Source organism: Limulus polyphemus, unplaced genomic scaffold, assembly GCF_000517525.1.
Source record: "Limulus polyphemus unplaced genomic scaffold, Limulus_polyphemus-2.1.2 Scaffold466, whole genome shotgun sequence".
Lineage (NCBI taxonomy): Eukaryota > Metazoa > Arthropoda > Merostomata > Xiphosura > Limulidae > Limulus > Limulus polyphemus.
In genome coordinates this window covers 221,492-236,083 of record NW_013666076.1, presented here as the reverse complement: position 1 = coordinate 236,083, position 14,592 = coordinate 221,492, and the positions used below count along the sequence as shown (strand labels likewise).

Below are 14,592 nucleotides of genomic sequence, written 5' to 3'. Positions count from 1 at the left end.
CCTTTTCCTCACTTTTTGGTGCACCCATTCCTACACTTTCAATTATCAAACTATTTTTTCCACTTGTTCATGCACCTTTTCATACAAGGTGACATGATCTTATGTATCATTCATTACTTTGTGTTGATATCCTGTATGTATATCATCAGTGTGGGTGTGCACCATAATATTGTAGTATGTACAAATAATGGTGTGTATGTGTGTGTGGTGTGCATTATTTTCACTTATGGTATGTGTACACATCGTGAGTGTGCTGTACATGTGATGGCATACTATAGTGTGCAATGTCATTTGGGTGATGTAGTGCGAGTTGTGATTCCGATTACCTGTCTAAATATTTTAGTATTAAAGGTTATATTGTCATTATACATACAAAAATTAATTAAGTTTTTACACTGAACACACGAAAATTCGTATTTAGAAATAACCATGTTTTCATCTATAAATTCATCTATTAAATTATTGAAGACTTTTATTATACCTTTTAAACTCAATTTGGTATATAAAGTAGTGAAACTAATGTCAAAACAGAGAAGGCTGAATTCAAAAATGTATAGATTCTAAGCATTCCAATATTTGCGTATTGTTTTTTATTATCCAAAATACGTGTTTTGAAATGTTAAGATATTTCAATTTTATTTTATTTGATATAATAAATATAGGTTTGGTAATAGTGTTTAATGAATTAGTAATAAATCTGAATTTAACTGGAGTTTTATGCAATTTAGAAATTGCGTATAAGAAAGATGAATTTATATATTTATACTCAACAGGTATATCCCATTTTAACAGCATTTAGTAAGTTGTTAATAACTGTACTTTTTCAATTGGAAATTTATTAAGAGTTTTTGTAGTATTAATTTTATTTATTGTAATCTGTGCATAACATTTGTTACATGCAAGTCCAAAGTTACTGTTAGCTTTATCAATTGGAGTAATCACAAACTGTTTTTGAGTTTATTTAATTTTTCTTTTAAAAGTAAAAAAAAAGAGGAAGATTTATAGTATAACTAGATAAATATAAGTAATTTAACTTCATTTTTATGTTGTTAATAATAAATACTTTCAATGCCAAGATAAACCGTAAGGGATAGAAACATTTTCTATTAACTTTAATAACATATTCTTCAATATTATTCTCTATATTTTGTTCTTTTTTACTTTTATTTTCAAAATCTGATTCAGTTCTTTTTATAGGATAGTTATAAGATGAATATCTTTGATCACATTCAGATCACCAGTAATAATATGCTTATGAAAAATATCCGTTAAGTTATTGATAATACATTCGAAAGATAAATTATCAATATCTTCTGGATTAATAATTTCAATAGATTGCTTATAATTAAAAACAAAAGACCTTATTGGTTTATTATAGCTGAAACCAACAATCAATTACAATTCTTTTATAGGAAATATTTTCAAAAAATATCATCACATACTTTACGTTTAAAATCTATAATAATACACGATTTTTCTATATTTATTTTTTCATACTATTACGATTAGGAAATATATCCCAAGTTAATCTAAATTTAATTAAATCCAAATATACATACACAGAACTACTGTTAACCTCAGCAGTAAAAGTTATCTATATAAATGTATCCTGACACATTTTACTTTCACCATACTTATCAAAATTAAGGAAATGTGTCGCATTAACTCATTTTCTCAGAGAAAACCCATATAACTTCGCATAAAATATTTTCGTAGAGATTTTTATCTACTACATTACAGGATACAGATTATAATATTAGCGTTACCGATTTTGTTCTTATTGTGATTATTGTCTAAACTTCCCAACGTTCAGAAAAGCAACATATAACAAAGATATTCTAGGAAACAGGATTTTCAGTGTGACTAACCTTATACAAGGGGTATTAATGGAAACTTTATATACTGGGTGTTTCAAAATTCACAGTGTTGTTAAACTTGATGTACAGACCAACTTGGCCATACGGAAGACAACGTACACAGTGCTATGACTTGTTCAAATTGCTTGAATATGATTTCAGACGATAGCTTTTATATCCATAGATAGTGCGACCATGATGTCATAATGAAACACCACAAGACTACATTATGTTGTCTTCCACATGGTCAAATTGGTCGACACACTAATTTTCACAACATTGTGTCTATTGTATTACTGAACACTGTAAAATATGGAATACACGGTATTTAATACCAACAGGATTGACAAAATATTAATAAACACTTAATGGAAAAGTTCACGGAGTTCTGAAGGAGATTTTATGTTGTTAAATAGTGACTTAAAACATTACAAACTGTGTTACATTCTAGCTAAAGGAACTATAACATTCTTATCTAAAATAATTAAAAATCACATTAAATTGTTTTCGTGGTATTTTGGAAAGGAATTTTAAAGTAGTAAAAATGGTTTTAACACAGTTTAATTTGTTTGAAGTTAAGCACAAAGCTAAACAATAGATTGTCTGTGCTCTGCCCACCACGGGTATCGACACCCGGTGTCTAGCATTGTAATTCCGTAGACATACCGCTATGTACAGGGGGGAGGGGGAGGTTAACATAGTTTTTGTCCGGAGAGATTTACCAATATGTGATGCAATAATGCATTTAAAGTCATCTAACACAGTCTCGAATAGGCCTACACAAATATTGTTGCCAAGTTTGAGAGATGTTTCAAAGCTGATGCTAACCTAGGTAGCAGTCTCTCCACTCATAATTCATCGTTACATTCCGTGACAGAAGTCTGACAACAGAGAGCCAAGAAACTAGAAATGCTCGTACTGGAACAAGAAGGTTTCTATATTTTTTGTTTAAGATACATTTTTGAAACCTAGATTAGTTACGCACATCTTTCACTGGATCCTCCATCTTCTTCTGACGCGTCTCCCCTCAACCCACCTAACATCAACCTCTTCAGAATTAGCTTTATGGCAGCATGTATATAGATTCTAAAAAGCGCGGTTTTTTATAGCTGATTTTTCATTACTACTTTTGAATATACTTTAAAATATAGTAAACAAAACATAAACACGCTCGATCTTCAGCGCAAATCATTTCTTTCCCCTGCCCAAAATAAAACAAATTTCATCTTGATCATTTTTCTAACATGTGTCGCTCGTAAAGTGGCACTTAGCCGCAGATTCCTGTTTCCGCCTACAACAGCTTATGTATGAGAACTATTAGTTTAACATCCATAGGAATCCCTGCACTAAAATCTTTATTTCAAACTGTCCTTAGCACAGATCTTCCTTAAAAATATGTTTTAATTATGCTCTGCCAGTAGTCAGTATTCTTCATTTTAAATAATTTTTGTTCAGAAATCAGCTCTCATATTTATTAATTTTTTTATCATGTTGCCAAAGAAGCTTAAAATCGAAACACATCAAAAATATTTCTGAAATCAACAGAAAATTCAAAGATTCTTATAATACTTTAATTCGGTTTTTACAATAAAATATAAGCACGAGGAGGAGCTGCATGAAATTGATGTAATAAAATACACATATGGCGCTTACTAATCTGCTCGATTAAGTATGATATCATTTCTAAATATAAAGATCACCAATAAAATAAATAAAATCAGTGGCATATGAGATGCTCTTATTCTTCACGGAGCAAAACCTTCCGTTAACTTCATGACTGTTACTTTATATAATCCTATTGTTCCTTCAGAGATAATAGAATCTTACCAGTTCCTTTAACCCTAGAATTACCAATGAAATCCGCTGGCTTTTTAAAAACATTTTTCTAAACTATTTATGCATCAAATTGCTTGTGGGTCCGTAGCTTTGTTGGTTACAGAGTGCCTAATAACATGTGTGATATAAAAAATTAAACCTACCGTCATAATTGCAGTTAATTTCACTAATTACTGCTTGGGTTTCCTATGTATTTTACATAAAAATTATTATTTCACCAAATTATTTTGGTCAATTATATATAAACTAGCCACCACCCGCAAAACATTTGCGGTAGTTTTCATGCTCTTCTCTTGAATTTTCCTTATGCTATCATTTTCACGCACGCCATTTAAGCTACGCTTTTTTGCAGGCATTATGTGTTAGATCGATAAATCCTGAACTATTTGAAAAACTTTTACGCAGTCAGACAAACAAACTCACGTAGACGTAACTTTATTTAATAAAACTACACGTAAAGTATACAATAAAGTATGGTTATGGTATTAATAATAGTGTACAGATTATGAAACAGTTATGAGTGAGGCCCGGCATGGCCAGGTGGATAAAGCGCTCGACTCGCAATCTGAGGGTCGCGGGTTCGAATCCGCATCCCACCAAACATGCTCGCCCTTTCAGCCGTGGGGGTGTTATAATGTGACGGTCAATTAACCGTCATATTATAGCGTCCCCCGCCTGAACTGGCGTGCATGCTTGGTGGGACGGGGATTCGAACCCGCAACCCTCAGATTACAAGTCAAGCGCCCTAACCACCTGGCCATGATGATGATCAGAATATTGCTAATATTACACACATTATCAGGTAGATTACATCGGATTTGAAAGTTTGTTACCTTTAAGGATGACAACATGTGGAAAAAAATCCAGAAACAGCTCTGACACTGGATGACACCCTCGTTCTGAGCTGAGTTATACGAAATAAACCTGGGAACGAGAGTGAAAAGGAGGAAGGTATTTTTATCGACGTTCGTTCTTATTCACTGCTGATGTGCCAGACTTTCAAGAATAAATAGTCATTTGCAACTGAAATAAAAGAAGTAAGTAAGATTGAATTCATTGTTTCATGCCGCTAGCCTAGGATTTGTATATATCATAAAATGTAGGAGAGATAAAGTAAAGATTCGCTGGCCGTGGTCGCTAGGTACTCGCACTGCAAGTGATCAATCCAGTGTTCGCTATTGAACTTTTTGTTCATCATTTTTTGGAGTTGATTTTCTTTTTACAGGCGAATAATAGCAAAATATACGTTATTAAAGCCATTTTAAAGCATATTTTAGATTTTTTACAATCAAACTTTGCAAAAGTTTGCATAAAACTTTTCTCCTCACATTCATACCACTAAGAAAAATCTACATGTTTTCCTAACATCACCAAAAAAAACGAATACTGTCACCATATTTTTTTTTCGCTGCTGGAAAAAATTGTGATAGTGAAAAGTTTGAAATTTTCTGGAACACTTCAAGTGGCTTTAGAGTCAAAATAGGCAAACTTGTGAATGAAATTTTGCGGACCTATTTATTCTAGAGGTGAATATTGTTCAGGATAAAGCAAAACATTTGCCATTTTTAATTATGGAGAAGAGTGATAAGCATACCTATTATATGAATTATGAGTAAATTATGTAAACAGAAAATACTATAATGTTTTGTTTCTTCTTTTCCTTTTTTATTTTCACTACAAAACCACCATATTACTTGATAGTTGATTTATCAAACAATGGTTTACATTTAGTTTTTTTTAACATAAAACCGATTAAAGTTTGATTAGCGGGTTATAAGCTCTAATAGTAGGGCTGATAAATATATCAGCTCTACACATGCCCTATTCAGATTTGTACGAAAGCCCAATGCAAAGACAATTTTTTTTTTAATATTTCAAGAAATACCAAAATAAATCCAGCAAAACACATCCCTAACACAAATATAAATTTACATACCTGAGATGGCTACCTTTTCGCAAAGAAACAAAAGGTTTAAAGTACTAAACCCTCAATATTAAATATTGTGATATCTTACATGCGACTCTCACATACTATACATCTTGAAATAACATTTGAAAACAATCTGTACCAATGCTTCACTACTGGACATGCTCAACAAACGTCACAAAATCTACAAGGAATTACTTGTGAAAATGAATATCGTTCTAAATTGGAAACCCAGAACATCATTTCTGTTTTATGACAATCGAAATAGCGACGTTTGAAAAACATAGTAAAAGTAAAAAGGGTGTTAGGCGTCTATATAAACATAATAGTACTGTTTGTTGTATGTCCATGTAACTACTTCGCAGGGTGTGGACAGATCTTCACCACAACTGGTATGGAGGTTCATTGAGTCTATGGGGGAAATACGTACAAATTTTCAGTTTTGCATTTGCGGTTTTGGGGCGTTTTTTACCACTACTTCGCCCCCTGTAAATGGGTCTTCATCAAATTTGATATGGGGGTCCATGGGAGATATTTACAAATGTTCAGTTTTACATTATGCGTTTTTGCGTTTTTTACCATTACCCAATCTCCTGTGGGTGGATCTTCATTAGATTTGATATAGAGATTCATTGGGTCCATGGGGAAATACATACAAATTTTCGGTTTTGCGGTTTTTTTGGGGCGTTTTTGCATTATTTTACCACTTCTTCGCTCCCAGTTGATGGACTTTCACCAAATTTGGCATGAAGATTTGTTGGGTCCATGAGGAAATACACACAAATTTTCAGTTTTGCGTTTTGAAGTTTTATGGGTGTTTTTTTTACAATTACATACAAGATAACCTTTCAGTAATCATTAATTTACAAAACTTCCGTCCAGGGGACGGGTACTTAAGCTAGTAACCTATAAGGAAACATAGAAATAGTTAAAAGCATTGCAGTATCATTGTATTAGAAATACATAACATAATGTTTAGGGACAAGAAGGGACTTATTGGCCCATCTCAGCTGTTTCATCCTCCAAATTAAACTAAAACTATTAAATAAATGAATCTAAAAAATCTTAAAGCTAGCCCTTATCATTCATATAGTTATCAGGCTTTCTGTTAAACTCACTTAAATTTACTGCCTCCACAACATCCGAAGGCAACCCGTTCCAGAAGCCAACCACCCGGTTAGATAAATAAAACTCTCTTACCTGAAGATGACTTCTATCTTGCAAAAATTTATATTTGTGTTCTCTTCTCCTACTATTCTAGCCGTTAAGTATGAAAAAAGATGATGCATCAACACTATCAATTCCCTTTACAATCCTGAATACCTCAATCAGATCCCCTCTAACTCTTCTTTTTCAAGTAAAAACCATTTCAAAGATATTAAAATTTCCTTATATGACAATTTCTCCATCTTAGGCACCATTTTAGTAACCATCTTCTGAACCCTTTCCAACAATTCAATGTCCTTTCTAAGGTAAGGAGCCCAAGACTGAACACAATACCCCAAATGTGGCCTAATCTATGACATATACAATGAAAGTATAAGCTCTTTAGACTTTTATTCAATATTTCTGTGAATACAACCTAAAATCCTATTTACCCTACCACTAATAACAGCATACTGCTTGGATGGCTTAAGAGACTGATCAACCATTACACCAAAATCCCTTTCTTTCATGATACTTTTAAGGTTATTCCCATCCAGATTATATTTATAAGTCAAATTATGATACCCCACACGAATTCTCCTGCATTTATTATAATTAAAACACATCTGCCATTTATTTGCCCAAAATGACCTAAATCCTTTTGTAAAGCAGCAGCATCCTTTTTACAGCTAGCAACACCTTAATATCATCAGCAAACTTAAGTAATTTATTGACTTTCCTTCATATACGTCATTGATGTAAATCAAAAAGAGCAAAGGTCCTAAGACTGAGCCCTGAGGTACCCCACTTGTGACATTATTCCAGTTTGACTGAACTCCATTTATAACAACCATCTGCTTTCTTCCATCCAGCCACTCTTCTATCCAATTAGCTAACTTATCCCCTACATTTATAAAGATAACTTTTACGAGTCTTTTATATGACACCTTGTCAAATGTTTTATGAAAATCCAGACACACCAAACCTACACCCTTATCTTCATAAGCAGTAACCTTTTCAAAGAATGTCAAAAGATTTGTAAGGCAAGATTTTATCTTAGTGAAACCATGTTGAGTATCCAACAAAATGTAAAACTGTTAAATGGCTTTGCAAAGCATCTTTTATCAGATTTTCCAAAACTTCTCTCACAACTGAAGTAAAACTAATAGGCCTATAATTAATGGGACAATTTTATTACCTGCCTTCAAAAGAGAAGTGACATTACCTAACTTCCAATCCTTTGGCACCTGTTCACTATTCAAGGACTTACTAAAAAAATTAACATGTGGCTCACATATCCAATCCATAACCTCCTTCAAAACCCTTGGGGAAATAATATCTGGCCCAGGAGCCTTGTCGTTCTTTAAACTTCCCAATTTGTTCTTGACAAGCTCAAAACTAATGTAATTATCTTGTTCGACCTTCTTTCCATCTATCAGTTGTTCAAGATGAGGCATACTACTTAAATCTACATTACTAAAAACTGAAGAAAAAGTAGAATTTAATAACCCAGCCATTATATAATTATCAGACACAAGCCTTCCTCTATCATCCCTCAAGGGTCCTACCCCCATCCTAACATTTTGTTTACCTATAATAATATATTTAAAGAAATCCTCATTGTTAATTTTACATTTTCAGCCAACCTTTTTTCATCCTTTTTGATGTCCTAATTTCCTGTTTGACCAGTTTTCTTGATCTTGTATAATCTTCTAAGTCTCCCGTCATAACAGTCAATTGAAATTTATTAAATTTGTGATACTTTTCTTTATTTTTATCTTTTATACCCTTTATGAGCCAATCTGGTTTTTTACTCGCAGCCACCTTTTTCTTTCTGACTGAATAATATAATTCTAATCATGAGGATTAAAATTTTCTTAACCCATTATTCTGTTTATATATGGTATTTCACTTGCATTTCTTTAATAAAACTGATCACTTTGTTATATTTTTTCCAGTAAAAGTTAACGAACAAGGCTACGATGTGAAGTTTAAGTGTTTCAAATCACCGAAGAAAAATTAGAATCCTTGGTCACTACAAGTAAATGTTCATGTCTAATCAAGATCAATGAATGTTTTGTGTTTAGAAGTGATACTTTACATTTTAAAGTACATTTATGCTATTTTTTCCCACATTTTAGAGGTACAATTTATACAAGCCTAATAGACCTAGACCACTGTGTTAAAGTGCCAGTTTCAGCTTTATTCACTATAATATCAGATCTTTAAATGCAGATATCTTATAGATTAGCTAGCAATGTTCAATAGAAAGACTTATTTAACATTATAATTTCCTATATATATGTTTAAAATTCCATATAACCTTATTATAGGTCTAGGACTAGGTTGAATAGGCCCAGGCACTATTACTAGTATTAGGCTAGGCCTATGCACATTTGCGGTTTAGTTTTGCATTATTTACTAAAAACAGAAGTATTTCATCATGTCGGACCTTAACAAGCCACTGTTTCATTCTTTTAGCATCTGTAGGAAAATTGTGAAACGAGAGAGATTTGTTGTATCGTACATCATTAGTGCACATTGGAACACAACAGGGATACGATGCAACTGTTTTTTGTTTGCCTTAAGACCCTCGTCCTCGATTTAGGTTTGCGGGCGCGTGATATCAGTGAATTAGCCCTACTGTTAGAGCGGACACTATAACCAAGTTAGTGGACAATTTAAATAAAAATGTTTTAATTTTACCTTAATAACTTTTCAATCCACTGTAGCTTCGGTTCCACCAACGTTTTAATCAAATTAGCTAGTTTATACATACACATTCATATATTTCCCACATATTTACAGAGGTATCTGAAAATATATATTTTTTTTACAATTTATACAAGCCTAAGTAGGCCTAGACTACTGTATTAACGTGCCAGTTTCAGCTTTATTCACTATAATATCAGATCTTTAAATGCAGATATTATATAGATTAGCTAGGACTATTGAATACAATGGCTTTTAAGCACTATAATTTATATATATATATATATATATATATATATGTTATTTTAAAATGTTTCTGTTCAATATACTACCGTATTTGCTTGTGTATAAGACAATCCCATGTATAAGACGACCCTGGAGTTTTTGAGCAAATTAAGTGTATTTCTTTGAGGTTCGGTGTATAGGACGACCTCTATTTTCAAGCAAGTCTAGGATGTTACTTTTGTAAGAAAATTATTAGAAGTTATTTTCAAACTGTGCTAACCTTCACTCTGGAGTAATCAATGTAACCACAAGTGTGGTTTTCTTATGCTTTTCAAACGCTACAGACAGCTCAATAATCAACTTTACAAAGTTTCGTCATAGTTGAATTCCTTTTCTATTACAAAAAATACTAAATTATTATAAAAACACGTTTACAAAATTAATGTGCGTTACAGAAACTAACTTTTTTGATATATTATTAGCAATATTATATTATGACAGATGAGATCAATACATTTTAAATAAAAATGTCTTAATTAATTGTAACTAGCATGTGAGATAAATAACCTCTAATTATAAAGAATCGAGAAAATGATACAATTACAAATTGCAACGCAGTAGGTGGCATGATGTCAATGCACTTACTGAAAAAAGTAAACAAAAGTAAAAGGAACAAAGTAATTTTGGTTAAATATGCTATTAACCAGAGAGTTCTTACTTGAACTCTATCTTTGAACCTATATATAAGACCAGGGGTAAAATCAAACATTGTTTTAAGAGTAAACAGTATAGTCTTATACCCAGGCAAATATGGTATTCAATTAAAAATTCAAGAAGCTTCTTTGATAAAGTTAACACACTGTTCATATATGTATTATGTACTTTGTTTCAGGAGTAACATTTGGTAATAGTATTGCATTGTTGTTTTTTCGTTGGCTGGTTCTTTTAAATAATCCGAGGAAAATAATTCAAAGTTCAGTCCATGTAATGGTAATATATTACTTTATTTTCTTCTTAACGTTTCTACGAGCTTGAACCCTTGTACACTTCGTGTATTGTTAGAGGCCCACGTTATAAATGACGTTAATTAACGTTAAACAAACTAACTTACCTGTACAGAGGAACCACGATAGCTAACATACTGACTGACTGGTTTGTTCACTTTTAAATCACTCTCTATCTTGAAATAATCCTATCTACTATCTCCTTGACTATCTTTCAACTTATTCTAACTAACCTAACAACGCTTCACGGAATGTCGTATTTATAATCTAGCTTCGAATTTGTTACAAAACTTTGCGTTTCATCCTTTGTTTTCTATATGTTCAAGTCCTATATTATTAAATCTTTCCCTCTAGCTAATATTTAAATTACAACATTTAAAATATAGCTTACAAGAATAGTTTTATTGGGACACTTACTTTTTACAAATTACATGTTTTGTACAATGTGCTTCCGGGAGAAATAACCCTGTGATACTGTTATTAATTGACAGTTATTACGTGACACGTCCTATTGTATTTGTTTCTGGAAGAACTAACTGCATAACATTGTTATACATAAAGAGTATTCATGTGACCAGTTGTTTTTGTTTCCAAGAGCAAGAACTGTATTATAACGATTAACATAGAAGTTTATCTATATTACACGTTCTTGTGCATAATCAAGGTCATACTGGTATGTGATTACATCATGCAAAAAAAAACAATAATTTAAGTTCCCTGATAAGGTAAGGGCTTCATATCTAAATACTAGTTAGCCATTAGTCATACATTACTTAAAATGATTTCTCACTTCAATTAGTAAACTTGATTTGCCGATCGGAAATGTTATTTTTTGTTCTTGTATATCCTTTGTTTATGTATAATCAAATAATAAGGAAGGTTTGTATTTCATAAGGCGTTTAGATGTTTTACCGGTGAAAATTGTCTAATTTAGAACTCTGGTGTTGAAAAATCATTTCTTATGGTGCGCATGTTTTTTATTATTATTATCTACTTATATTTTTGTAGATTTTCATGGGAAGATATTTTTAACGAAACTTTTAACAATGTATTCTTGACTGGTGTTGTAACTATGCATTTCCGTCTTTGTAATGTCTATTGACAAGTTGTTTCTGCGAGGGCGGGAGATTTCTTTCTTTCCGCAATAGAATTCCAACAGGAGGTTCAAAATCGATAATTAGGGCTAAAGTTTCGATTTTTTCTACAGTTTCATTTAATGTGTTTGTAATTAAGCACAAGACTACACAATGAGCTATCTATGCTCTGCCCACCATGGGTATCGAAACCCGATTTCTAGCGTTGTAAGTCCGCAGACATACCGCTGTGCCACTGGGAGCATTCTACTGTTTCACCCAAAACAAGTGTTCATAGAAAAAAATCAAAATCTCAGTTATAATTTTTTTGAGAAAATTTGTGAGGATACGTCACCCTTAATTTTTCAAAACTTGATGTCATGATGTCGCACAATTTTTGTTGTTGTTCAGACAATATGCGACCTTGCGATCGACATCTAAGAATTATTTGACACGTGTACTGGAATAACAATTATCGCATTTGACTTGCTCATAAATTTTCACTTATTATTTCGCTGCTGAAGTGGGGTTAGTGTTTTATTGAGCTTATCAGAGGAATTCTAGAAAAATGTTGCTATTTAACCCCAGTAACTCGAACACTTAATCTTAGGTTTACTTTGGTCATTAGATACTCCAGTATAATGTTTTGTTAACGTCCATCTTGAATATCGTATGACATCGTTGAATATTAATTAAAGCACGATCATCATTTTACGATTTTTTTATATCTGTTATTATACTCACGTGATTAAACTATTTCTGTGTTCAATGAAATCTCGCTTACCCACACATCCAAGAGTGACGACGACGAGGCAGGAATTTCACAAAGGGTGAATATAAAAATCCATAGGTTTGACCACAAGATGGCTTTGGTCCTCCCATGTCTGGAGGATGAAGTTTAATTACTGGGACACTCTGTGACACACTAATATCTTCCATGGTTATCTATAGGTAGCGCACGTATCGTCGTTGAAGCTATCGTTGTTAGGTGATGCTTTTGTGTCTTCTCCAGGTGTTCTCACTGTTTGAACCGCGAGTGTTAACTGGATGTACATGCCAGGAAATTGCAGAAAGCACTCGATGAAGGGTGGTTATATTCTTGAACTATGGTTGCTTTTCTCACATATAACAGTCTGGGCCAAAGGGAGTAATGTTTGGCAAGGGGCCGAAAACATATGCCTACACATTCAAAACTAGAGATGAAGCGTTTGTTGTGGCGTTCAGCCAAATACTGGCAAATACATGTCAGTAACAGTTGGTATTGTCGCTGTCTGTATAGATTACACGTATTTTTTTTATTGTGAAGTGCCAACAACTTCTGACAAGAAAAAAATAGACTTACATCCTTATTTTCAATTGATCTCAGAGTTTATCACTCTCATCTTTGCACCTGATAATAACAAGTTTTATATTATTTAAAACAGATTTTAGTAACCCGAGACATTTTGTGGAGGGAAGGGTTAATACCTAATCGCCATCTTAGCTGCAATCATTATATTTTATAGTGAGCATAAAATATTTGAGGAATTTATGATAACATCATTATCAAACAATTAAGGTTAAATGGTCTGTTTGGAAAAAGAATAAAAGAATGGATAGAAAGCATTTTTTACCAAAAACTAAAAACTTTTATCCTAATGTTTTGATTTTTTTCTCCTTGAGCGAGTAAAATTGTCCCATGACGCTGAAGAACCCAACTATAAGAAGTTAAATATAAAAGTTATGATCCACTTTATACAAAAGGAGTCTCTTTGAATAAGTACAGTTAAATGAGTGAGGGCAGCTTATTAGAGTAATAAACCTAGTCATTATCATTCAAACATAGGCATCTTATATTACACTCAATTTTTGTAGAAAATTTTAAAACTAAGCTAGACTGAGCGATGTCATCTAATCAACCGGTCCCAAAAGTAGTTATTGAGAATATTTATAAGAATGCATTTTAAAAATCACGATATTTTACTAAACAGCTGTAAACCAGTCCATTTTCACAGTTATCGCAAACTTTTACAACTTTAAAAAATGACAAAGATAGAATAATACAAAAATATGTTACTTATTTGGTAATTTTTTTCAATTAATAAAATAATATTTTTCTCGGCTCCCCCCCCCCCTCGAATGACCATTTCGTACTAATAAATGTGAACACAAAAAATGCGGCATGTTAGGTCATTGCTTCATTTGTGTCTCTTATTTAGCAAAATATATCTGAATATTTACATTGGAAAACCCTCAAACCCATACAACTAACTTAAAACTATATGACATATTTTAAGTACGGTAGTACTTAATAGTAGAAATCGACAAGGATTACAAATAATTCGTGCGCCGAAAACCACCTTATCGAATCCCTAAGCGAAAAACCAACCATTCAAAGTATTGGTTATGATATATTATGCGTATATATATATATGCTAATAATACGCTCAAAAGGTCTCTAACATTTCCGGTATAACAATTCAAAAATTTCTAAAACAGTAGCTATTTCGTCTACTACCGACCTACCTTATCACGTCAACGGGGCTAGCACCTAGACGGCTTGGACTATTGCTACAAGATTTCTCCAGCTTACTTGACTGGTCTTTGGGTATCCGCTTTTGATAATCCGATAAAAACCATCTATATACAGATATAGCATAAATGGTAAACATGTCATGCACGTACTTAAATATCTTTTCACTCCAACGGATGGCGCTACATATGGACGCATAGACATGTGACAGTTTCTAAACGTAAAGTAAAAACTTTATACAGGTATAACATAAAAAGTAAAAAGAAGAGTATTAAAAGTTATGAATTTTAAAGTGAAGTAG

At 32.5% G+C, this 14,592-nt stretch overlaps 1 protein-coding gene across 1 annotated transcript in view; it reads right to left on the bottom strand.

Moving 5' to 3' along the window:
• Positions 1 to 12,733, bottom strand: part of LOC106458457 (cAMP-specific 3',5'-cyclic phosphodiesterase, isoforms N/G-like) — a 168,629-nt gene extending 155,896 nt beyond the window's left edge. Inside the window, exon 1 of the mRNA XM_013917973.2 lies at positions 12,564 to 12,733. Within this exon, the coding sequence (XP_013773427.2) occupies positions 12,564 to 12,718 (155 nt within the window). The 5' untranslated portion in view covers positions 12,719 to 12,733. The remainder of the gene's footprint in view (positions 1 to 12,563) is intronic.
• Between the last annotated feature and the right edge of the window lie 1,859 nt (positions 12,734 to 14,592).